This window comes from Molossus molossus, unplaced genomic scaffold, assembly GCF_014108415.1.
Source record: "Molossus molossus isolate mMolMol1 unplaced genomic scaffold, mMolMol1.p scaffold_m16_p_12, whole genome shotgun sequence".
In the NCBI taxonomy this organism is placed as follows: Eukaryota; Metazoa; Chordata; class Mammalia; order Chiroptera; family Molossidae; genus Molossus; species Molossus molossus.
Genome location: NW_023425347.1, coordinates 53,928,245 through 53,954,841, shown reverse-complemented (window position 1 = coordinate 53,954,841; position 26,597 = coordinate 53,928,245). Strand labels below are relative to the sequence as shown.

The 26,597-nt window shown below is 42.7% G+C and overlaps 1 protein-coding gene across 3 annotated transcripts in view; it reads left to right on the top strand.

Annotated features, from left to right (window-relative positions):
• PDE4B (phosphodiesterase 4B) overlaps positions 1-26,597 on the top strand; it is a 430,432-nt gene that overhangs the window by 310,342 nt on the left and 93,493 nt on the right. For 2 of the 3 annotated variants that reach the window (XM_036257549.1, XM_036257550.1), the window contains 3 exons: positions 4,480-4,516; positions 4,638-4,708; positions 14,654-14,703. In XM_036257549.1, coding sequence (XP_036113442.1) covers positions 4,480-4,516; positions 4,638-4,708; positions 14,654-14,703 — 158 coding nt within the window. Of the gene's footprint in view, positions 1-4,479; positions 4,517-4,637; positions 4,709-14,653; positions 14,704-22,963; positions 23,034-26,597 lie in introns of those variants that run through there. The other variant, XM_036257551.1, reaches the window with a different exon arrangement.

The window sequence follows — 26,597 nt, the reverse complement described above, 5'->3', positions numbered from 1 at the left end:
GAATTTAGGCACTTTGTTAACAAATTGGACATATTCTGTATCCTCGAGGGAGCTAAAAAATTAATAAATCAATAGGCAGTTTTAATATCTTCAGGTAAAGGCAATCCTAGAAATGTGTGCACAGGACTTCGAGAGGTCTGGCCAGGCAGGGCAAGCAGCCTACTTGGAGGAGCTACAGCTAAGCTAGAAGACCTAGCAGAGCAGAAAGGGTGCAGGAAGAAGGGCCATGTGCTAGCTAGCCCTCTAGTTGCCAGAAGCATTGTGGGACACCACAGCTCAGTGTGGCTGGGGCTGGGAATGGGAGGGCATAAGAAGTGGTGAAAGATGAGGCTGGAGAAGGAAGCAGGAACCTCATCGTGAAGGCCCAGGCTAGGGACTTGGCCCTTAGGCTACAGGCAAGCAGAAGGAGCTACTAGGAGCTTTGAAGCAAGAAAATTTATAATCAGAGGAATGTTTTTGAAAGATAGCTCTGATTACAGTATGAAGACTAGTTTGGAGGGTGGGCAAGCCTAAAGACTAGTGTCCCAGATGAGGGGCTTTGGTAATCCACAAAACAGAGGATGGGGATCTAGCTTAGAGCAGATCCAGGGGACGATGAATGAATATTTGCCAAGTTAGGATCAACAGGGGTTGGTAGTTGACTGTGAGGTTTCAGTCTTGACCGACAAGATAGGTGGTTGCACTGTTCCCGTAGGGTCAAGAATATTCTCTTGTCACATGAAAGAATGCATATGAAGATGCTTTGTAAACTGTCAAGTACAATACAAATAGTTCTCTCAGTTGGGATGGAGGCAGACATGACTATCCTAAAAGAGTTCTCACCAGCTGGGAACTACAACTGCTTAATTACAATAGTAATGATACCTAATACTAAGAAGAATAACTATAACTAAACAACTAAAGAGTTTTTATGTGCCAAGCACTATTATGAGTTACACCCCATTTTACAGATGAAGAAATTGAGGCAGAGAGAGATTGCCTGGTGTTTCCTAATTAGCAGTAGTGCCCCTGAGAAACAAACCCATGCTGGCTGGCTCCAAAGTCTGTGCTCTTAAATAAAATAGCATGTCTCCCTATAAGACAGACTAAAATAAGTGTTGCAAGAAAAATACAAGTAAAATTCTGTGTGTAGGTATGAAACAGAGAAAGGTGAAATTAATAAAATCTAGAAGATAGTAGTAGAAAGAAGCATTTTTTTCTTTCTAGAAAACGATTTAATTGTTTAAAGTAGACCTACACTCAACTCTTAAGACCCAGTGTCCTCATCTCCAATTATTCCATCAAGTTGTAATGTGCTGACATTGTCACTAGATGGTGCTTGTGCCATAGTTCTCTTTCCTAAGAAGCACTGCACTGCCCTCTCTAGTGGTTTGGGAAACGAAGTACATTGCTTTTCAAAACCAATCAAGTAGTTTGTGATTTCCATGCCATTTTATTCTTAATGATTAAAATATCAAATTCCGATTAAAAATTTAGAGTCGTTTTATAAATAATCTAGCTGTACTCAGATACAAGTTCTTTGTTTTGTTTCCTGTACGCGCTATAAACTACCTATGAATTACCTATTGACATACAGCATTAGCTTTTGCAGCTCAGGACCCTTTAAGGGAGCCAATGCAGAGATCTGCAAATCCATCTTCTGCTTCTGAATGTTTTGCTCTCCTAAACTTCAAAAGTTCCGTAGTGATAGTCATGTTGACATGGAGCCCTCTTCATGTTTGTTTACCTCCCTTTAATCATTAGTTTGTGCAGTTTTGGTAACTCCCATTATGCAATAATACCTCAGCTTTAGTTACTACATATGCATGAGATTTGCTTATATTATTTAGCTTTTGTTAAGTATTTAGACACCAGAAATCCAGGAGTCACAGATGATCTACCAACTCCATGACCTTATCCCCAACTGACCCTAATGTCTTAAGAACCATGTGAACTTCCCAGCAGAAATGTGAACAAATAGCAAGATATTTCACCCATCTGAAGTTCATCTCAAGAAAATAGCTTGGGAGGGGGCAGTTCTAGATACAGGTCAGCACCTTGCATTTATCAAAACTGTGCCTCCTAGCTACTGTCTCTCTTCTTCGCTCCTCTTCAAGAACCTTGAGGTTCTTCTTTTGGCTCTCTCTATATATGCCCCTCCCCCCCTCAGGAAGCCACCCTTGCCATTGCTTGAACAATCCCCAGGGTTGTAGGTCACTCCTAAATCTATGCTTTAATTCCCGTATTTCTGTCTTCCTGCTTGATGTCCCCAACAAATATCTTAAAACTGAGCATTTTTGGAAAGTGACACTTCTCCCCCAGCTCCTCCTCACTCTCTTCTTTCTACTTAGACTTCACTCTTTTCTCAGATACCCATTTTTAAAACTGAAAATGATAGTTCTTTATGACCCCTTAGCCAATGAAATGGCAGTCCTTGGCAGGACGTTTAGGATCTCTTCAAATGGTCTCTTCCTGTTTCTTCCTCTGCTTTACCTGTTTCTTTTCATCTGAATGACTGCAGTATCCCCCTCACTGTTTTCCTGGCTCTGTCTTCTCTTCAATGGACCTCTTGGTGTCCCTCGCAGTTTACTTCTTAAAGCGCTTTTCTCTTTGGCCGTCTCACTGAAAACCTTCCCTGGCTCATTTCTGGAGTTCAGCACCAACTCCATGACCATTGTCGGTGCTGTCCATACTGTGGGCATGGGGGAACGTCTAGTCTTATCCTCCACAAGTATCTGTAGTTAATGTGCTAGGCTCCACCCAACAGCCACAGAACACCTCGGTGAGCATGTGCAGTACCTTTGTCTCGGCAGCTTCCCTCATTGGTGACATCTGCCATCCAGGCCATTTAAAGCTTGCCCTCGAGAGTTCATCTTACACACCACCCATTCAATCAAGCCTTTCTTGCTTTTCCAATCTATAACCATCACCTCTCCTTCGCACCCCACTGAGTATCCATGTTTGTATTTCTCATTCTGTATACTATCCATTGCAGTGTTTTAGTGTTTTGAATATTTTTCTGTCTGCCCTACTATATTTTAATGGGGGGGGAGGAGTGTCATGTATTCTATATTTTGCAACAATTATGCAGAGTCATCATAAAATAGGAAACATAATGATTAAAAGCACAGACTTTTGGAATCAGATAGTCTTAAGTTCTTTCCCTTATTACTTATATGCTAGTTAAGCAGTTGCTTAACTCCTCTCTGCTTTGATATTATCTGTTAAATGGGTATATTACGAGTACCTGACTTAAGTCTTGTAGCAAGAATTTTTAAAAAAATAATGCACAAAATGTGTTAACACAGTACCTGACGTGCAGTGATCGTGCTTACTCAGGCTTGTCACTGTTATTTTTATAGTCACAGTACAAAGTTAATGCACAAGTTTACTCCATTGAATTGAAGAGGGACTTCTCGCTAAAGACAAAGGTAGAAAGGAAATGTTTATATTAAACAGACCTCAAAGTCAAAGCCTGTGTTAGAGAAGAGGCCCTCATGCACATAAGTGTTTGACGCTGGATCCCCAGGCCTCATGCAATGCCTGTTAATGGCCAGGTGCCTAATAATTACTGGTAGCATTCACGGAATTAACTAATAAGGTGCCGTGTTTGTGTGGCGATCGTGAGGACAGAGAAGCCAGGTCAGACAATGAAGGAAGCTCGTTGTCACCCGACATGTGTGTGGCTGTGAGGCTTCGCACTGTGATAGCAAACTGGCCTGACCTTGTGTCTGCAGCTCAGGCCAACGTGTCTTCTAATGACGTTCACGGAGAGTTTGCTGCACGAGGGCCTCAGGAGATTTATTTTACCAAAGCGTTTCTAGAAACACACTTTTGTCCGCTCCTAAGTGCAGATTTACATACACTAGGTACAGCTTAATCACATCTTTGGGACAAAACAAGCAACAGTGATACGGTAATCATGGGTTCAGCCCATACACTCCCATTAAAAGCTTTTCCCTGGGTACTTTAAGGGGGAAAAAAAAAAAGTTATATTAAAAACAAAAAGTAATGGGATTTGCAGACAGAAATCTGTGTTTAAATGGCATTAAGGATGTGGTTCAAATCAACAAAAGCCAGGAAATCCAACGTTAACCTTTATCCAGACTGTTATGCCATGTTTTCCAACTCCGAGTGTGCCTGTGAGCAGCCCTCCCTTTGAATTTCCTGGCTCTGGCAACCCACACATCGCTTTGAATTACAGTTCTCCAGGTCTGCTACTTAATGGGAATATACCCGGAGGATATATGCTTACTTGCAAATGCTTTGATGTGTAGTCACTGTAAATCTAGGAGCCTTGAACTGGTGGTTTGTTTGTTTTTTCTTGGAGTTCCCGAGATCCCCATTTATGCTTCAATCAGTCCTGCCTTACATCTAGGTAGAAGGACTTGGGTATAACATCTGTGTTGCTCACACTGATCAAGTTCAACGTTACAGCTTTTATGGCGCAGTTATCATTCAAATGCATGTGTAAAGGTTTCCTTTCTCTTTTTCCTCCAGACACGGCGATGACCTGATCGTGACACCTTTCGCCCAGGTATGTACCAGGCTGGCCCTGGCTCACTTCACCCCTGGGTGTAGTTTCCACGTGTGGCTTCTGCACTCTCCCCCACTGACCTCCTCTTGTTTCTAAACATTTGAAACATTGTTTCTTACAGGTCCTGGCCAGCTTGCGAAGTGTAAGGAACAACTTCACTGTACTGACGAACCTTCATGGAACATCCAACAAGTAAGCATGGACTTTTTGTGGAATTAGGATTCCCTTTCACAGAGGCAAAACCATTGAGCAGCGTTAAAAATACACACACACCAAAAACTATTTTCTGGAAATTTGCCATCCAAGCTAAATTAAGATACAGGATGAAATTTTTAAACAAGATGGAGTATCATAGTATTTTAGAACTGGTAAAATGTTAGAAATCAGTCTGGATCTTATTAGTCTCTGTACCCTTAATACTTAGTAGACAGTAGGAGTTCAGCAAACGAAAGAACAAAATAATCATTTTGTTGACTTTTATATATACTACTTTGGAAAGTATGAATACTTGTCAGCAATGGCCATAAACTCTATTAAAATTGTTTTGGGTCTGGCCGGTGTAACTCAGTGGTTGAGCATCGACCCATGCAGCAAGAGGTCGCCAGTTCGATTCCCGGTCAGGGCACATGCCCAGGTTGTGGGCCCGATCCCCAGTGGGGGGCGTGCAGGAGGCGGCCAATCGATGTTCTCTCTCATTGATGTTTCTATCTCTCTCTCCCTCTCACTTTCTCTCTCTCTAAAATCAATAAAGGAAAAAAAAATTTTAATAAAAAAAATTCTTTTGGAATAGTTATTAACAAAATCCGAGATCCCAGCTTAATATTAAAGGTACCAAAATGTTCAAGTTCAAGTAGCCTATATTTTGATAATATGTACACAGGCTTATGCAATTCGATTATCTTTTCCTTTCCCCCCAACTAACTACATAGCCTTGGTCATTTCAGTTAACATTGCTGAATCTTGGTCTCCTTGCCTGTAAAATTGACGATTTGAACTTAATATTCCTGCTGTGACTTTCTCCTCCGAGATCATTTCAACCTATGAGTCTAAATGCTATGCAGTTCACTATCCAGTATTTTAAAAAGTCCTCACAGGGCTCACAAGGTCATAGAACCCATGATCCTGGAACAGTAGGGCTGAAGGAGACCTTTGAAACTATTGATTCAACCTCTTTGTTTTACAGGAGGAGAAACCGGGCTTCCTAACAACCACATCATAGGTTATAGACACACCAGGGCCAAATCCTAAATCTCCTGAATTTTCCATCCAGTATTGGCTACAGAACAAACACCCTGTCTCTTTAGTTTTTGCAAAATTATCCATCAACCGTCTATTTTGCTTTTATCCAAATTTTCATGACGTGGAACTGTTAAAAATGAGAATAAACCCTGCTTTGAAAACTTACTTTTTATTTCCCTGTTCCATAAGTTGTTCCAGAGCCTCCTGTGAGAGCTCTGCACACCCCACTGGAATCTTTCCCATCATTGTTCTCTCCCCTGAACTATCCCCCCAACTGCCACCAGAGTGATTGTTCTCACGTGCTGTCTGATCATGTCCCTCTCCAGCTTGAGGCATTTCCGTGCTTCACTCTTTATCATTCAGGTAAAGTTTAAATGTGGACACTTGACAGCCAAGTCACCTCATGATCCAATCAAGTTAGGTTGATTGAGAGTTGTTTGGGTTTATATTTGATGCAATAGACATGAAAGCGACTCACCTCGCCTCTTTTGCAGTGGTATGCCCTGTGTGGTCATTTATTAAATAATTTACCCAACAAGTATTTCTTTATCCATTCAAATGTGTATGTATTTAAAGAATGTTTATGGAATACCCACTCTGTACCAGTCATTGGTGATACAGTAGTGATGAAACATACAAGGTCTCTGCCCTTTCAGGGCTTACCTTGTCATAGGAAGTGCCGGGGCACACGGGGGTGCACAGAGAGACCAGTTCTCTGACCACATGGGATCACATTCTAACAATTGTGGTCTGGCTGTCCTCTGCATGTTCTATCCTCCACCCTGATTCTGGGCTTACTGTTCTCTCTTTCTAAACTGTCTCTCCCCCTCTGCCAGTGATTGCCTGGCTAGGTCCTGCTTGTCCTGTATGGCTCATCTCGAGTCACCTTCACCAGGATGCTCTCCCTGACCCCATCAGGCTGAGCACCCATCAGTGGCCCCAGAACACTCTGTAAACCTCATCACACCATTTATGCATCTCTACCCACCATTGGACAATGTGCCCCTTGGGGCCCCTTGAGAATTACGTTTACTTTTCCTTGAATTTCCAAGAATTAGCAGAACAAATAGTGAGTGCCCTCTAAATGTTCGTCATACATATGAACTCTCAATAGATGGCTATTGGAGTTATCTCCATTATTTAGGAAATTATTTTTCCAGAAGTGATAGCTTTTCTTTCCCTACCTTTTCTCTTTATAGAATATGGCTTCTGGGGCCATACTTACTGGCTTCATAACCCAGTTCTACCACTTGAAAATTATGTGACTTGGGCAAATTAGCTTCTCTGCATCTCAGTTTCCCAGTCAGTAAAACAAGGTTTTTCTGAAGATTAAATGAGTTGACATTTGTAAAACATTTATAACAGCACATAGTAGATGCTTAACAAATGTGAGCTATTGTAATTAGTAGTTATATTTCTCTCCCTAAATCCAGAAACACTTTGGGGTTTCATACTCATTGTCTCAGTTTTAATCACCATAACTGATACTCATGACAGATATTCCTGCCCCAACTCCATGGATAAAGAAACACAGCTCAGGAAGATTAAATGACTTGTGCAAGAATGTACTGCTTCTGGTGACTAACAGAGTCATACTTGAAACTTGATATCCTGACTCTCCTTGGAGTGCTCTTTCCATTCATTACCCCATTAAGTCTTCTGGATTATGGGAAGAAATTTCTGAAGGCTTTGGAACAGAGAATCATTTAGGAAGAACTTACAAATAGATGAAGATCAGAAAGCCTCAAGGCAGAGACATAATCTATGAGAGTGTTTTCAGAAATTAAAATATGAAGAGTGAAGACCTGGACCAAGATGATAAAGGCTGGAACTGGAGAAGAAGGGATCACCAAGGACACTTTTCAAAGGCTTCTTAGCAAATAGGACTCAAGATCACTACATCAAATAGCTCCAGGGAGTGGGGAAGAGGGGCTCAGAGTGTGGAATCAGAGGGATGTATGTGTATTTTCAGTTACTGGTTTGTTAGCACGGAGCTTGGGTGCTCTTAGTATTGTCCATAGTTTATTACTCAGTCGAAACTTCGCTGATTAGTAGACTACGTCAGCTGAAACTACTTTCTCGAGAATCAGGTCTTTCTATAGTCTTGGGTGTTTTGAGCCACATAAACCTTCAGGAACTGTGTACCCCCAGGCCATGATTGCCATATTCAGAGCTGACTTAGAAAGCCCATTCTCACACTCTGGCTGAGAACCATGCCCCAAATCATGGCTCTTTATGTCATCTTTGGTCCCAACAAAACCACATTCACCAAACAGAATAGATTTCCAGTAGTAAGATCTTTGCTAATCATCTTTCTCAAACCCATACCCATGTTTGTACATAGTTGATCCTCAAATTGATTACAAGTTCTTCCGTGAAACCAACACAAACCAACAGAAGCTCAAGATAGGGTCTATAATGCACTGTGTTCTATTCTTAGATAGTCAATACTCCCAAACACATAAAGAAAACTGAAGACAAGAATATCTGCCAAGGGGAGGTCCACTCTCCTGAGAGTGTACCCTGACACCCTTGCCCCATGTATTCACTTATCCTAACAACTGAACATGTAAGATTCATGGAACTCAGAAATTGCTTTCTGGGGCATTAGACTTTCTACCCTTTGCCTTGAATGTAACATTTAAACAATGATATGTCCTTGGAGCGGTTTTCAGGAGATATCTGGAGTTCTATGAAAAGGAACTCCCATGTAGAACTCTACTTCTCGTAAGTCAAGATTTCCTTTATCTGTGGGCTCGTCCCGCTGTGTAAAAGCATTCCATTGTCTGTCTCAACTTTCCCACCCAAAGGGTGAAAGTCTCCGTGTTCCTGTCGAGGTGATTTCCTTGTACTTCCATGAAATGTTCCACTGAGGAATGCTTGGTTGGGCCTGTATTTCTTGGCTTCGAATTAAAACCTGTATTTTCTTTGTCCCAGGAGTTCATTTTAAAAATATGGCTTTCATTTAGTTGTTAATTTAGATGAGTGTCCCTAAAGCATTTACGGCCTTCCAACAGACTGGTAGAGAAGTCACGTGTGTGAGGGAGAGCCTGCCACTGACCAGGCGTAGCGCTGGGAGCCAATCACCGCTGCGTCCCTACCCTCGCAGCTGTCACCAGTGGCTATCAGAAAGTCACGTGACAGCTGGGTGTTAACATTCTTCCCAGGCATAATTCAATCAACACGTATGCAATCTTTGAGAAAGAATTAATAACCACTTAATTTTTTCTCAGCGTATATCTGAGGTGTCTTTCATTGCTTTGTGGACTTTGGCACGGGGTTTGAATTAGCTGAGAATAATAAAATGTTCAACATTCGGCGCTGGAAAGAACCTAGCCAAATTTCCTCAGAGTAAGTGAGGAAATATACGTAAAACTCCTCACACAGGACCTGGCACATTGTAAATTCACAGTCACTGTTAGTGGCTGCCTGCCCTCCCCAAGTGAGGAAGAAACTGAGAGGCGCAGTGGGTGCCCAGGGCGATACAGCTGGAAGGAGCCAGAGCCAGGATTAGGACCCCTGAATTCTTGTTCATAGTCAGTTCTTTCTCTCGGTGCTGTGCAGGGCTGGAAAGGACTCCCTGCTGGGCCACACTGTCCTCCCTCTTACCATCGCTGCAGTAGCCCCGGCACATCAGTTCTGATGGTTCGCCATGAGTAAGAGCCATCGGAAACTGAGCAACCGATGCCTTTTCTTCTGGCGCTCGCTGCTTTCTGATGGCTCGCTCATGCCCTAGAAGCCGTAATGCTGCTTCCAGATGTCACTTAAAATGTATCGAGTTCACTCATTTAAAATGTATTGAAAAAGGAGGGACATCTGTAATTTTTTTTTTAAAGGTAATAAATTAAGTATTAAAAAAAAATCGCCCTGACCAGTTTGGCTCTGTGGTTAGAGCGTTGGCCTGCGGACCAGAGAGACCCAGGCTCGGTTCCCACTAAGGTCACATACTCAGTGGCAGTTTGTCCCGGGCCCTGGTTGGGGTCTGTGGGTTGCAGCCAGTCGATGTGTCTCTCTCACACCGATGTTTCTCTCTCTCTCTTCCTCCCTTTCTTCCTCTCATTTTATCTGAAGATAAATGCAAAAATGTCCTCGGGTGAGGATTAAAAAATGAATGAATGAGTGAATGAATGAATAAATAAATAAATAAATAAATAAATAAATAAAATGTATTAAACCCCTTCTTTGCACCAGGTCTAAGTGATAAACCAAATAAGTATGGCTCTTGCCTTTTCACAGATTAGACACACAGATGCTGATCTGAATTAACAACTTCAATTTAAAGCCATAGTTTCAAAATTGACTCTCAGGACAAAGCCATTTATGTAATTTATTTAATTTTTAAGACGTCATTGGGAGAATTAGGTGCTATGATTAGCCATGCTATTAGGAAAGCAGAAATTTCCAACACTTAATGTCTTTTAGTTCGACATCTCCTTTTACAAAAGCCTTCTTTGGAAGTCAGGGAGATGGGCAAAATGAAATTATTATAAATATATATCAATCCAATGAATACATAATAAATGCCTACATCATACCAAATATTTTACTGATTCCAAGGTTACAAAGGTGAATGAGATTCAATCTTTGCTTACATTTCTTTCTTTTTTTTTTTTTAAATCCTCACCCAAGGACATTTTCCCATTGATTTTCAGATAGAGTAGGAGGGAGGGAGGGAGGAAGAGAGGGAGGGAGAGTGAGAGAGAGAGAGAGAGAGAAACATTGATTGGCTGCATCCCACAACCACAACCAGGGCTGGGGATTGAACCGCAACTGAGGTACATACCCTTGACCGGAATCGAGCCCTCAGTTCTTCAGTCTGCGGGCCAATGCTATAACCACTGATCCAGATCGGCCAGGGCTGCTTGCATTTCTTACAGGTGAGCTGAGACAGCCAGGGGAATGGAGATGGCACTGTAGCATCAGCAGTGCTTGATGGGGCTGTGTAGGGAACTGCAAGTAGCCAGACAAAGACTAACACAGAAGCGAAGCTCCCTTGCGGGGGTGATGCCTGAGCGGAGTCCCAGATCATGTGAAGTGTTTGCCACTTAAGGAGGAGGGAAAAGTGTTCAGCTGATCTGAACATGTACGAGGGCCCAGCAACATGAGTGCTCACTGTGTGTGAGGAAAAGCCAGTAATGTGTAGAACCAACTCTACAGGAAAAAGGAAACCAAATAAAACATTTCTGTAACACTTGGTTCCTCAAATCATAATTCACATCAATGGTCATTCAATCAGCAATTCACCAATATTTATGGAGTTCCTTTTCTTGGAGAGGTAAGTCGGTTGGTCCCGCGGAGGTCCTATGGAAAGGGGTCAGAACTGGATCCTGCCATCAACGAGCCACCGATTAGTGATCGGGATAATATGTGCTCAAATGAGTTGTAACATGAAGAAATATCCCTAACGATACAAATAAAGCAGAATGGGAGATTAGAGAGAAGATCATTTTTAGCTAAGAGGATGACGTCCATTGGAGAAGATGGCATTTGACCTTTGGAAGTATGATTCTGACACCAATTTTGTTGCATGGGGTTTTCTCCCCATATATCAGAGCAACTCTCCATAACAGCTGGGCATTCCACTATCCAACCCAATTCTGACACTATTTACTTGAAGATAGCATCATATCTCACAGGTTAAGAGTTCAGTCCTACAAAACTGCCCTACCCACCCCCGCCACTTCAGATGCCAACCACAAGTCCAGGTGATCACCTATGCTTCTCACCTACTGGCTCCAGGTCAGAGGCTCCAACCATTCTCTCCTGGGGTTTGAAACATTTGCTAGAGTGGCTCACAGGACTCAAGAAAATATTTTACTTATTAGGTTACTGGTTTATTAGAAAAGGATATAACTCAGGAATAGCCGGATGGAAAAAATGCATAGGACAAGGTATGTGGGAAGGAGCACAGAGCTTCCATGTTCTCTGAACATGCCAATCTCCACATGTTCAGCAACCCAGTCCCTTTGGGTTTTTACGAAGGCTTCAATACAAAGCCATGATTGATTAAATCATTGGCCATTGATGATTGAATGGCCAGACTCTTCCCTTTCCCCTGAAGTCCAGGGCAGGGCTGAAAGTTCCAACTCTCAAAACATAAGATTGGTTCCTTTGGCAACCAGTCTCAGGGATCTTCCCAAAGTCACGTCATTCATATAACAAGAGGCACCTTTATCACTCTTCTCAGTTAGGAAATGCCGGAGGGCAACAGGAGGAAGACCAAATTTGTATTTCCTCTTATACACCACAGAAGGTTAGATGGAATTCAAATGTGCAAATTTGTGCAGGGAGAGCTTTTTCCTCAGAGTAATGGCCTGAGCAGTGTCAGGAAAGGGATAGCACATGTTCAGGGACAAAGAAGTGATGAAATTTGGCCATGGCAACAAATGAGTTAGTTCATTCATTCATTATTTTGATAAGTAATTACTGAGTGCTTAGCGTATGAAAGACCGTTCTGGGTTTTAGGGATCCAGTAGTGAACAAGTCATTTCCTGCCTGCATAAAGTTACACTTAAATTAAGGAGCTCTGTATTGAACACTAATTGAACAGTGCCTACTTTAATTACCATTTTAAAGAGCTACTAAAGTGAAGTACAAGATGCGTGGTTTGAAATGAAGTGTCAGGCAGGGGGCAATTCTGAGAGATAAACTGGGGAAAGCATGTGGAGGATAAAGAGCCGAGGACTTTGAATGCTAGTGCTGTGGCAGAAATCTGTCGGCGGGAAGAAGCAGACTGCACGCGCTCGGAGGATTAGAAAAGGACCGTTTAATGCACACTGGTGTTGGCCCAGTGGAGTCACCTCCAAAGGCTGAACCCTGCACCTGGGTTCCAGCTGCCTTTTATACATGATGAGCCTCCAGGCATTTGGGGACCTTCTAGTTCTGCTGTAGTTTAGGCAGTTGGCTGATGTAGGGGGCAAGCGGAACTACAGAAGCCAGGAGCAGGGTCTCTGCACTGCGAGCTAAGGGGATTGTCTGCACCCGACCTGCCTTCTCACCAGGTTAAGGAATTTTAAATTTAATCTCCTAATTGTCCTAAAAAAAAAAACAGACCTCAGTTTGAGTGCAGGTGATAACAGCAAGTGGAATAAAGAGCATGTATTTTGGATTCAGAAAAACTTGCCTTTGAATCCCAACCATGTCAGTTATTATTTTTTTTTCTTTATTGATTTGATTTTAGAGGGAGAGGAAGGGAGAAAGAGATAGAAACATCGATGAGAGAGAACATTGATTGGCCACCTCCTGAGGATCAGGCCCACAACCTGGGCATGTGCTCTGACCGGGAATCAAACCAGCGACCTCTTGGTGCATGTGACACTCAGTCACTGAGCCACACCGGCTGGGCCCAACCATGCCAGTTATAAACCACACATCCATGTTTCTTCACCTTACTGAGCTTCACCTTACTGCCTTATCCTTAGGACAAGACAATAATGGAAGCTAAGAAATACTGAGGACGGTGCTTAGCAGAGCAAAGCAGTCACTGTATGGCAATTCCCTTTCCCTTGTCACACATGAAAATCTCATGCCACAGAAGGTTTAAAAGTACCTTGTATGGGATCACCTAGCTAATAAATGTGATAGATGTGAACCCTGTCCATCAGCCCCTGCAGCTTTATGGTATAGTTACCTAGAAACTAGATTACCCCTAAGGGACCAAAACTGAATTTGGAGCACTTAATAAGATCCTAGGAAAATAACTATGTGTTCACACCTATAGGCAGACCTTTCCTGCAATAGCTTTGCAGGTCAATCTCTATCATTTAGAATCTGGCCTCCTTCCCCAATGTGCATGTACATCAGAATTCACAGAGAAGTAAAAAATTACCGATGCCTCGGTCTCATCCCAGATATACTGAAATAGACTCTCCAGGGATAAGGAACGGCTTCATAAGTTTTACAGCTGCCCAAGTGAGTCAGAGGTTATCTATGTTTAGAGACCCACTGGCCTAGAGTCCCACTGTCTAGCTCCTTGCCAATATCCTGTTGATCTTTAGTGGGGCAGAGTGTCCTCTATACCAGTGGTTCTGAAAATGTGATCCCCAGATCAGCAGCATCAGCACCTGGGCACTAGTCAGAAATGCAAACTCTCAAGCCCACCCCTGGCCCACTGAATCAGAAACCCTGAGGTAGATCCAGCAATGTCCCCATAAGCCTTCAGGTGATCCTGATGCACTGTGGATTTTGAAGCCATTGTTCCGTGCTCTCTGGGAGATTCCCTAGCAATGCACGGGGAATCCAGGACAGTCCAGCAGGTCTGCAAAGCCTGAGAAGGATGGTGAGAAGAAACAAAGAAAATCAAAAAAGAAACGGAGAAGCAAGCCCAGTGTTTGTGGAGCATGAGTTTGTTTGCTTGTTTCATTTGACTCTTGATATGATGTAGACTAATGCCCAGTTTCTCTATGAAAAGACAACTCTATAAATTAAACCACCTGGATTACCATTCCTAGTGGCTGTGTGACCTGAGGTGCAAAACTGGGAGGTCTGGGCTGATGGATCTCTAACAGTTCCTCTGGCTATAACTTTCTACAGCACTGCCCAAAGGAGCTGGGATTCACTCTTACATTTGGTATTGTTCCTGAGCAAGGATATCCTCTTCAGAGAGCCTCCTGGAACAAAGAAGCTTAAAGCAGAGGAGCTGGTTAGGGACCTGGAGCAAACGACTTCCTTCCTGGAGAGTTAGAGCATCCAGGAGGCTGTGCATAGGGAAATTCCAGGCCATCTGGATGTGAGAGAATTGCAGTCATCTACGCATGTTACAGGAGCCTGCCTTCCGGAGAAAGCATTATGTCACTTGATAGCTCATTGTGACCTGGAAAACTCCTCAGTGATCATGGGGAGGTAGGGAGAGGATATTTATACAAAGACTCAGGCCTTCTTTTCTCTCTGTCTCCACAGGAGGTCCCCAGCTGCTAGTCAGCCTCCTGTCTCCAGAGTCAACCTGCAAGGTAAGCCGTGTCATGGTCTATCTCCGTGTTTAAAAATAATAGGTGTGCCTCTGATGCAGAACCTTGTTTTTAGAATAATAGCATTTGTTTGCATACTATGGCCCTCAAAAGTAAGTCTCTTGGTGACTTTTTTTTTGAAAGCATACTGGAGCTCTACTTCATTCCGTGTGAAACCGAATGAAAATCAGTATCAAATGATTGTCTCATCATGTGTATGCCCAGGCTTCCGGAATGTGGTGGATGAGTGGTGATGTGCTTCCCAGAAGAGGAGCAGGAGGTGGAGCTGTATTGATAGTGCAACTTGACCTCAGCTTGCTGGCCCCCGTGAGTTCCAGGAGAGCTAACCTCACGTTGGCCTGAGGGCCCCACAAGCTACGCTAGTGGTTTTCCTCTTAGCGTCAACCATAGATCCCCTTTGAATATACATTCCTTCCAGGTGTGAAACCAAAGGCTCTTTCCAGGTCACAAATCATTTCTTTTGGAGGTCATCCAATTTCTTTTCTCAAAGGTGTTGTTTTAAAGAAACCTACCCTCTCATCTTTCAGTACTCTGCTGACGTTTCGTGTAGAGTCGAGAGCTGTGTGTGGAGAGGAAGGGCCACCTTGAAGGAACGACATGGAGATGTGTTGAATGAACATAAATTCTCTTTGACGTAAGATACAGCCCAGTTAGGAGACATTTTTAAAAGTGCAAAATGGAGTTTTTCCCCTTGACCTGACCCCCCTAGTGTAGCAGTAGTTTTGAGTAAAACCACAGGAGAATCAAGTTAGATAAACTCATAGTGAGATCACCTAACACTTAGCGTTGCCTCCTACACTTCCATGTGTCCAGCAGTGCTGTTCCCTTCGCTTTAGACTCAAGATCTTCCTTCCTCAGCTGTGCTCTCTTTCTGGAATCATGGCCACAAAGATAATGGAAATAACACCAAAGCCCAACCTTTAGAAGAAGGGAACAAAGACAATGGTTCTGCTGGCGTGTTGGCTTCTGAAATAATTATGGTACACACTTTAAAAGAAATATTTTTGTGCAAAAAAGATTGAGAACAAGAATAAAAGTGGAAAAGGAAGAAATTAGTTAGAGTTTACCTCAAGGGTGCCATGATATGAAGTAGAGAGAAGAAACTAATACTGTATCTATGGACTTCAAAAACCTGGTGTGCTGATGGGCTGTTTCCTTTAGAAGTTTATAAAAAGAAACTAGATAGAGTGTTTTAACATAATACTGGTGTTACATACTTGGAGATCAAAGAGGTGGTTTTGAAACCACCATCGTTTTGTCATACTGGTCTACCAGCAAGATGCCTTTGCTCACATTTCTGTTAGCCAAATTTTCTTAGATGCACCCTAACTTTGAATCAGTCAGAATATTTAAACTATGTTTTCTTCTTTTTGTAATAAATACTGACAAAGATGAGGAGAAATGTGATGTTTATGGTCCCGTAAATTAGCTCATTAACCAAAGATGCTGTTGGAAAGATCATTTTGTGATTATTGGCATAGTAACTACAGCTTGGCAACTAGAGTCTTTTGCTAAGTTATTTTAAAACAATGGAGCAAAGGCAAGACAATAGTATATAGGCCATTTGTTTTTGTCTGTCTTTGTGGCAAACTGCAAAAATCCTGGCTTTTCATTGGAAAGAGAATATAGTGATACCCAATCATTATGTAATGACAGGTTTTAAAATCTTCTTCACGCTTAAACACGGTCAGAAAAGGAAGGAGGACACACACATCCTGTGTTTTGTTCTTATTATCAGCTTAAAAGAGTTGGGCAGATTTTTCCTGTTATTTTAATATTTATCAGCCTATGACAAAGAGGTGTGTTTAAATAGAAACTTTAAAGGGGAATGAAAAATAAGTGGCCCAGGGCAAACAGAACTGAAAGCTAGAGTGCTGCTTCAAAAGGTGATTTTCACGATACTAAGATCAGGTTTATTTATTAGCACTGAATACATATGTACCTGAATGGAGATCTAAGATAAAAGACATAAGAAACACGCAATAATTTACCATTTTAGCAATAATCCACTTTGTTAGGAAAGCCTGACCAAGGTAACTGTATTCTTGTATAAAAGCAAATTTGAGAAAGAGAGCAACATAGAACAGCAAGGGAGAAAAAGAGAAAAGGCAATTCTGTTTAAAAGGCATTTTTAAATGCATCTAAATGAAGGCAATGGAATTCATTTTAAAAGCTAATTGTCAGAAACCATGGTTAAATTGGTACATTTGCTCTTACAAATTGATCATTAACAAGGATAATTCATGGGGGGAATTAAAAGAAATTTCTCAATCTGCGGTTTTCTTTTAACTGTTTAACCAAAATTATTCCTTTTAGCTCTCATGGTATAATACAAATTTCCCTCGTCTGCAAAGACATCCTAATTTTTTAAATATTTTTTCTTTATTGATTTGAGAGAGAGAGAGACATTGATGAGAGAGAACATGGATTGGCCGCCTCCTGCATGCCCCCCACTGGGCATGTGCCCTGATCAGGAATCGAACTGGTGACCTTTCAGTGCATGGGTGAAGGTGCATCTTAACTGTTTAGAAAATCACTGTAATTGCTCCTTTTTTTTGTGCTATGGCAACAATTCCATTCTAAGATATTCTATACTTCATGGCTTATATGTCTCTGCCACTGGAGCCTTTTGAAGGCAGTGGTTGTACCTTACATCTCTGTAGCAATCAATATGCTTTAGCATAGTTATTTCCACACAATAGGAAGACAGTAAATGTTGACTTGACCTGCAGAGCTACATAAAGTTTGCAGACTTTATCTTAATGAAAATGCTTATAAGCTAAAATTTAAGCCCAGCCCGTGTATTTCAATGGATTGAGTGTCTTCCCGTGCACCAAGAGGTCACCTGTTTAATTCTTGGTCAGGGCACATGCCCAGTTTTCAGGCCTGATCCCCAGTAGGGGGCATGAAGGAGCCAGCCAATCAGTGTTTCTCACTTATCGATGTTTCTATCTCTCCCTCCCTATGTCTTTCTCTAAAATCAATTAAAAAAAAAAACAAAAAACACACATGTTTTTTAATTTAATATGAGCTGATATTTTTATCTCTAGGGCTATGAAAAATATTCAATTGTGTGGGGGGTTTTTTGTTGTTTTTCTGTTTTGTTTTGTTTTTTACTATTTAGCATCAGTTATTACGTTAAAATTAAGAGAGGTTTGAAACACACTCTATACCTGCTTAAATATATAAGTGCGGTCATATGGGTTTTAAACAAGAATAGTTAAATCTAAAAAATTGCACTTTGAATCAGAAAGCCAGAGTAAAATAATAGAGAATTTAGAGCCCAGAGAGTGGAGTAACATGGAAATCCTGTGCCCCTAAGTGAAGGAGAAAGGTGCAGAAGACCTGCAACAGGGTGTGGGGTTGAAGGAGCATCTCAATGTATATCACGTTTTACCTCTTCACAAGCACGAATCCCAGGCTTTCTCTACATGATGCTTGGGGGGGTGGGGGGCGGGATTAGGGGGGATAGAATAGAAGGAAGAACTCTCCAAAACAAGATGCAGGCACTTGGGTTTTGTCATTTATACAGACTCAATTTGAATAATTTGAAGTAATTCTCAGGATTTCAGGCCCCAAAACTACTTTCAACAGAAAAGTTTGGATAGTTGAAGAAAATCAACTAAGTGTCTAAGCGTGCATGAGCACGTGTGTGAGAGTGTGTATGTGGTGTGTGTGGGGGGGGTATGTGTAGGATAGTTGTTCCACTCCGTCCACCCATCCTATCCATCCCTTGCTTTTGCATGCATTTCAGTAGTGATTGCTGGTAGGTCATGAAAGTGAACATTTACTGAAAGGGTAAATTATCGAGCGTGCATAGCTTTTACAAAATGATTTTTTGCATTACGTAGGATTAGAGAAGCACTCCTTTTAATGGCTACCACTGTTGATTCACACAAATGTCACTTGATTTGTAATAATATGTGTCATATGTACAACCTTGCAGCAGCCAAACTGATGTGTAAGATGGGATGTTCCACGCTAATTTTCTTATTTCAAAATTTACCAATAAACGTATTGAGCAAGAGCATCACGCGTGTAACAGATCAGCTGTTATGAAGAACAACTAGTTCGTGGGTCATTGAAAAGGACAGCAAACCATGTCACAAAGATGATTACAGAATTTTCTTGAGGACTTCAGGCCAAGCAACTGCAAACCGGAAGTCTCCACCAGCCTAGGTGTCCTCAGCTTTGGTTGACGGTGGTTTTCGACTCCAGTCAATCAAATGTATTTCAAGAAAAGCCTGTGTGCAGAGAAATAGGATACGATCGTATAGGGCTTTCCAGCGAGTCTGAAATAGGTCGGCTTAAATAAATAACAGACTTAATTAATGTGTTTTTTTAGTGCTCATGGGAATCTATGTTTTCTATTGAGTGTCCAGGCCATTCTGGGGAGGAAAGGACTCTTCATGGGTTGACACAGAAGAGGCTTCTCCTAGGAACCCTATTTCCCTGTACCTTTACTTTGATGAGGAATATTCCTCTGGCGTTCATGGGAGTGTGCCAAATGCAGGGTCTGTTAGAGGAGCGGACAAGGGGTTCAGGGCGTTGTCTTGAATTCTAAAAGGTTCAGAAAAGTCGTGACATTGATTCAGCTCTCCTTCTTTGCCAGAGCAGCCAGGGCAGAGGATGAGAGGGCTGTGTGTGCACAAGGGAAGGGTTCTGAGAACCGCGGCGATGGCCTGAGCCGAGCCGTGTCAGATGACTGGAAATGAAGCCCGGCGTAAGCAGAACGTTTGCTTCGTTTGTACATGAAGCAAGAACTGGCAGGCAGGATTGCAAAACTTACGGGCAAATACAAATAAAATCAATCCTGTTACCCAAAGCTGTGGCCACTCATGATAAAAAGAAGAGAAGGGGTTGGAGGAAATTACAGAAAAGAAAGAAAGGAAGGAAGGTCTCTTCTGTAATCTGAATGCCTTGTCTTCTGAATTATTAGTATAATTGCCTTAATTACTCACCTTGAGTGTTTAGGCAACTTGCATGCATAACAATAAGGCAAATGCACTAGAAAAGCCCCAGTAATTCTAAGAATAATTCCCAAATAGTTGTTTTGTAAGAATTGCTTTTGTCTAAAATAGGCTTCTTGTGAAAGTTTACCCTAGAGCATCCACAGAGAGCTATTTATATTGATTCACAATCATTTTGTATACAGTTGTGTCTAAAATTAAGCATGGGTAGTTGCAAAAACATTGACAAGTCAACTAAAGTGCAAATAGTTAAAATGCTACCCTTGAGCAAACATTACCAAAAATAAAGCCTTGCTCATTAATGGCTATTTGACCAGTTTAAAATTAATTTATAAATTTAGTATGACTGTTTCTTAGTATTAAACCAAACTGCTGAGACCTGCAGCATCTAATCTCTCTCTTGCTGCCTAAACAGTTGAGTTCATTCCGTGTTGACTCCACTTCAGGTTTTTGTACTGCTGAGAAACCATCCACCCACCCCCCTGAAAGTTGGAATCATGCATGTTAGTAAGTATTTCAGTTATGCTATTGACGTCAATGGAGTCATTAAATAGATTGCTGGCCCTCCCAGAGGCAAATCACTGCCAGGGACCTAGATACAGACACGTTTTTTTACAAAGACAACCATCAGGTTTTGCTAAAGCAGTAAGCCAGAGAAAGGGAAAAGTTTATACTGTAGCCAACCTATCTCCAAACAGTTTCTTTCTTTCTTTTGCATTTAGTTCCGGCCTTTCTTTCTCGTTGGTTACAGTGGTTTTAGGCAGATGTCCAGATCTAGTTGCCTCAATGTTTTGTGTGCAGAAGGGTGACACCCCACCTTTAAAAATGCACCTTACCTTTAGCTCTACACAGCCCATCTTGATGTTTATTTGGTGACATAAATTGTCATTACTGTCTGCCAGTAAGGCTGTGTTTGAGATATAGTTCCCTGAATAAACAGTTTCTTCCAAGAGCGCACACGTGCACACACACACACACACACACACACACACACAATTTTGTTCTTTCTGTCGTCTCTGTGTGGCTTACAGCTACAGCCCCTCATCTATGAATCAACCTTTATGCAGCCCGCACTGTGCTCAGGCACCAGGGCTCTGAAGCAAAGGGTGGAGGAGGCGGCTGGGAAGAAAGATTCCCTTCTCTCAGCTGCCTCATCTGCAGAGCTCTGGCAGGAGGCTGCCCACGTGCCTGTGTCCTCCCGAAAGCCCTGCTGTGCCTGCCTCAAGCCTGGTCATGCAGTTCCCAGGTGTGTCAGAGAGCCTTCAGAAAGCAGCTGCCTCTTTCTGGATATTCCTGGCAGCTCTATTTACCTGGGCAGCCCCCGGAGTCAGAGCCAGAGATCCACCTCGCACCTGGGCTCTTCTGCCTCCAGGCTCATAGTTAGGGAGCCACCTTGAATAGACAGCTTTCTTCAGCTCGGTTTGTCAGAATCCACCATATTGGCTTCAGCACTCATCTTCGTTTCCAAGCCTTATTTCTTTCCTCCCTGCACTCCCAAACTTCCTTAGCAGTGAGTGTGTATAAAAACTCCAGCAACCTGACCCCTTTGGATCCCCTTTGGTTCAACTGAGGCCCACATCCATCCCGTCTTCCCTGCTGCTCCTTATCCCATATCCCTTGAGTAGTGGCTTCAGCATCCATCCTTCCCTCTCGCTCTTCACTTCCCACAGCCAATTCTGGTAGTTAGGATTTATTTAGTTTCTTAGTTGGCCATCCTTTGCCTTCAGGATAAGATCCCTACCTCTTATCAGATATGCAAAGACCTCCAGAATTTTGCTCCCAATTCCTTCTTTGTCTTCATCTCCCACTTTATCCCCTGCCCCCCCCCCACCACCACCCCCTGCACAGCTGATGGCTGAGGTGCACTGAATGTATTGTCCCTCCAATGTGCCAGGCTCTTCTTGCTGCCCTGCCTTTGTGCATGCTGTTCCTTCCAGCTGGGCTGTTCTTTCCCCAAAATACCATCTACATATTCAGCTCAGGGACTTTTTTGTACACAGTCACTGTGAACAAGTTCTTTATACTCACTGATTCTTAAATGCTGGAGTCAGAATTAAACTAAATATATAGTCTCCATCTCGGGCCTGATATATATAGTACATGCTTAGTAAATACTAGTTTCTTTACCCATTTTCATCAGAAAGTGCATTTTTTTTATCCCTCGAGACTCAGAGTGTTTGCCACCTTCAGTTGCTCCTGCAACTCATCCAAAATTACTCTCAATTATTATCTTAGTTATTATCGCAATTATTACACTTGTCATATTATGCTGTATTTATGTATTCTGTTTTATCCCTTTCTAAACTAAGAGTGCCCCAAGTTCTAATACTGATCCTCTTTTTTAAATGTGTTTCCACTTTATAGAATATGACCTAGAACACAATAGACACTCAATGAATGTTTAGGAAATGAACAGATGCAAATGAGCATATGCCCGCGCCTGAATCAGAAAAGATTGAAAAGGCACTGAGGCTCATATTAGACTTCTGTTAAGGCTTGTCTAAATATCATCCCTGGTTAATCTTGACTACATGTGACTTTTCTTCACTTGAAGCGAACTCTTCATTATCTATTACTGCAGGAAGAAGTGGCAGTGTTAAAAGAAATGAAAAAAAAAAAAAAAAGATGAAATGTGACTACTCTGTGCTGTTAGTATCGATCACAGTGCCTGGCACGAAGTAGGTGCTCAGTTAACACATTGAATTGAATTCGGTTGGGAATCCTGAATCGATCCTTTAGACTAGTTATTTCTCTGAGACTAAATTTTCTTATCTGAAAAGTGGGCATTTTAGTATTCTATCTCATAAGATTGCTGTGAGGACTCAATGAGAAAAGCTTGGTGTGTAGTGGTTAAGAGTGAAAACCCTGGAGCCAAACTCCCATTCAAATCCCAACTCCACCACTATGTGACCTTAGGACAAATTTCTTAACTTCTCCATGTCCCAACTATATCATATCCAAAACTGGAATGGAAACTGTACATACCTCATATGACGGCTGTAAGGATTAAATATACAAACATATATGAAGTACTTAGAATAGCTCCTGGCACTCAGAAAATGCCAATGTTAGTATTGGTATTATTGTCGTACAACGTGGATCCCGTAACACCCAGCACGTAACAGGTGGTCAATGTGTGAGAGCTGAGACCAGGCCTGCTGATATCAGTAGGGAACTGAAAGCCCGGTGATCTCACACTTTCTTTCTTTGAATTGTAAGATTCTTTTTCCCTGAAACCATAATAATCTGCTTATACAGAGACAGATCTGGAGCAAGGGAGGATTCTCCAGCACATGCAGGAAAAGCGAGGGAGCTGGAGGGAGAGAGGAACTGATACCAAAGGTAAGAGTACAGAAAAGAATGCCCGGTTAGGCTTCTGATTAACTAGATCTTAGTGAACTGAGAGCTTTCTTTTGCATAAGCCTGAGAGGACTTCGCTTTATAAGATACAATAATTACAACTTTGCCACTCATTACATTTGTACTGAAATACAATGTAAAGGGCTTGGCACACACCTGCACAGGCTCAGGTTTATCAGCCCAGGGAGCTCAGCAGAGAGTAGCAGCAGGAGCTGGTGCAGAGCCTCCCTTTAGAGAGAAGACAAAACCTACCACCAGCAGAGTACAGCCTGGGAGAGGTCTCTGACTCTGGGGAAATACCCTTATGCTCTCTCTCAATTACTTCTGGGAAGGAAAGCCACTCTCATACCCACCTACCCACTTCTCTCCTCTTTATTGTGAGGGAGGGAGATGAAAAGGTCAGGGTTGGCCTGGAGGAGAATGAATATGAACGTTGGGAGATGAAGGAGGAAGGAAGAAAACCATCTAAGTTCCCTTTTCTGCCTCCTGTATCCCCGAGACCACATGATCCTGGGGGCAGGGTGAATTCTGCGTGCTTGCTTCTGATCAACTCCTGGCCAGCACTTTATGGAGTTGCCTCCAGAACTGTTCTCGGAAGTCAGGAGCATTTCAGGGAACAGTCTTTCACCGTAGAGAAGAGAAACAATGCAGGGACTGTCCCTTGAACTAGAGAGCAGGCTACAGAACTCACTGGATCTTTTTCTTGGTTTATTGTCTTGACTTGCTCCCAGCCAGAACTGTTGACAACGACCAAAAGTAACCCCTCCGGGTTTTGTGTACTTTTCCTGTCCCCTCGTTGGTTGCATCTGCAGAGTGAGCTGGGGCCTTGGTGGTGATCCAGTTCCTTTGATCGGGGCAGATACTGCAGTCTTTGCCCTGCCCCCTCAGTTGTACTTTGGGCTTCACATTTCCAGGGTCTAGAATGGCTAGTGCTGCTGGTCCAGTAACTGGGTCATTTCCAAAGCTCCACATGCCTGCCTGTCTGCAGAAGGGGAAAGAAACTAGTGTTTCTTCAAATCCTGTTAAGTGCCCAGCACTCTGCTGGGCCCTCTGCATCCATGATCACACTTGATTCTCCCAACTAAACTGTTTTGCAGCTATTGCTCCTATTTCACTCGTTAGGAAAGGAGGCTCAGGGAGCAGATGGGCTTGCTCAAGACCACACAGTTAGTAAGTGATAAAGTCAGAACTGAAACCTAGATATGTGTTTCTTGAAAACTCATGTTCTTTCCTCTAGTCTAGACCACACTGTCCCTGCCTCCACCCCATTGTAAACCTCCGATGTATAACTAACGGAAAGGGGGTGGTGAGAATTTCACAAATGAGAGCAAACAGGGGCACTGAATTTTCTACAGCCTAAATAATTACTAGATAACAGAGAATTTGCTTTAATTCCTCTGTCAGCTCTCCATTTTATTGTAAGCAGTAAGAAAATGTGTCAGTCTTGAGACATATATGTCTCATCCATGTCCATTAATTATTGATTCATTTATTTGATGAACGTACATTAAATGCCAGCTATGTATGAGACACTGTGTTGGGTCCTAGGGACACAATGATGAATTCAGACTCTGACCTTGTGGCGCTTGTAGCCCAGGAAATAGTGAATGAATAAGTACATGATTACAACTTTGGTCACTGTATCGAAGAAAAGTACAAAAGACTAGCCCGGCCAGTGTAGCTCAGTGGTTGAGCATCGACCCATGCACCAAGAGGTCGCCAGTTTGATTCCCGGTCAGGGCACATGCCCAGGTTATGGACCGGATCCCCAGTGGGGGGTATGTAGGAGGCAGCCAATCAATGTTCTTTCTCATTGATGTTTCTATCTTTCTCTCCCTCTCCTTTCCTCTCTCTCTAAAGTCAATAGAGAAAAAAATATTTTAAAAAAAAAGTACAAAAAGCTATAATATTGCTCCAGCTTTTCCCCTGTAAAAATGGGACTCACACTGATACTTACCATTAGGACTGTTGTCTATTTAAATGAGTTTTTGTATGTAAAGCATTTAGAACCCTGCCTACCATCTAGTGTTATTTAATGTTTACTCTAATTATTATGATCATTAGTTATCCTTGGGATCAATGTAGATCAGAGAGCAGGGAAGACTTTCATAAATGACATGAAACTTGAGACCTGAACACTGAGTAGGAGTTGGGAGGGTAGAGACAGTAACTAACACCTAAAAGGTGCTGTAGCCAGAGACTTGCCTTGATCGAGGGATGGTGAGGCAAGGCCATAGAAGTCGACAGAGGTCAGACTGAGCAAAGCATGTTTAGGCCATAGTAGAACATGTAGCTTTTAGTCTAAATTCGGGGGGGGGGGGGGGGCAGGGTGCATTAAAAGATTTTGAGGAGACCTATATGATCGGATTTGAGTTTTAAATACCGCACTTCTCGGTGGGTTATTGGCACGTCCTCTGTGCTCCCCGGCGTGCGTGCTCTCTCTGTCCTGGTGCTTGGCACCTGCCCCTTCCATCCACCGTCACGGAGACAAGCCGTGGAGCCAGACTGAGTTTGGTTCTGGCTCGGTTCCTCTCTGTAGGATTGTGCACAAGTAATCCGACCTCTCTGGGCCTTGGTTTCCTCATATGGACAGTGGGGTAATGGTAGAACCTCTGGCATAGAATTGTATGAAAGCTAAATGAGTTAATGTATGTAAAATGTTTAGAACAATGGCCAACACATAGAAAGCACTACATAAATCTTAACTGCTTTTAATGTATTGTCACTGCCTGTTTCCATTAGATTGTATGCTCAGAGCCTGGCATAGAAATCACGTTTTGAAAAAAGAATGAATAACAAAAGAGAGGTAGTACAACGAATTACAAGTGAAAGGAGAGAAAGATTACTGTCCTCTTCGGTGAAAGATGACTGAGTCAGGGGTAGGTTCTGATAAGGAAGAGTTTGCTTATGGGGACAGAGAAACCGAATGACTTCCCAACTGCCCCGCTGCTCCAGCTTTGGGGAACTTGAAACAACAATTTGTTTCAAAATCCACGATGCCAATCTGGATTGCCATCTGCGCAGAAAGAAAACTGAGCTATGAAAGAGCTGTTTCATTCTCTTGGGCTCTATGACTATCTCTCTAGGAGGCAAAGGCTAAATCTCCAGAGCTCTCCATTTGCTGGCTTTGGAAGGACAGTCCCACCCAAAGAACCAGTCATCCCACTAAGATCAAAACACTGAGACTTCCTTTTCATCCCTGCATTGCTAATAGAGGCTCAGGCTGACAGGCTGGGCTCTGCAAAGTAAACACACACCTCCGCTGTGCTCCAGAAGCACCCGGAGAAGCTGGGAAGGCCTAGGCAGTCAGAGGCCACCGCTCCTTTACACGTCCACGCAGTGCCCACCGACAGCGGGCCCGTCAGCCCTCCCAGGGCACCAGTTCTACACTCTGTGTGCCCACACGTGCCTGCTGGCCGCTTACGTTTTTATCCCGGGAAAACAGGGCTCTTCTATGCTTTTTGTCAACACAACGGGCCTCTGTTTTCCCTGACCTTATTTTCCATTGTTTCTTCCTCTCTCAGCTCCAGTTTAACCAGTTTCTCT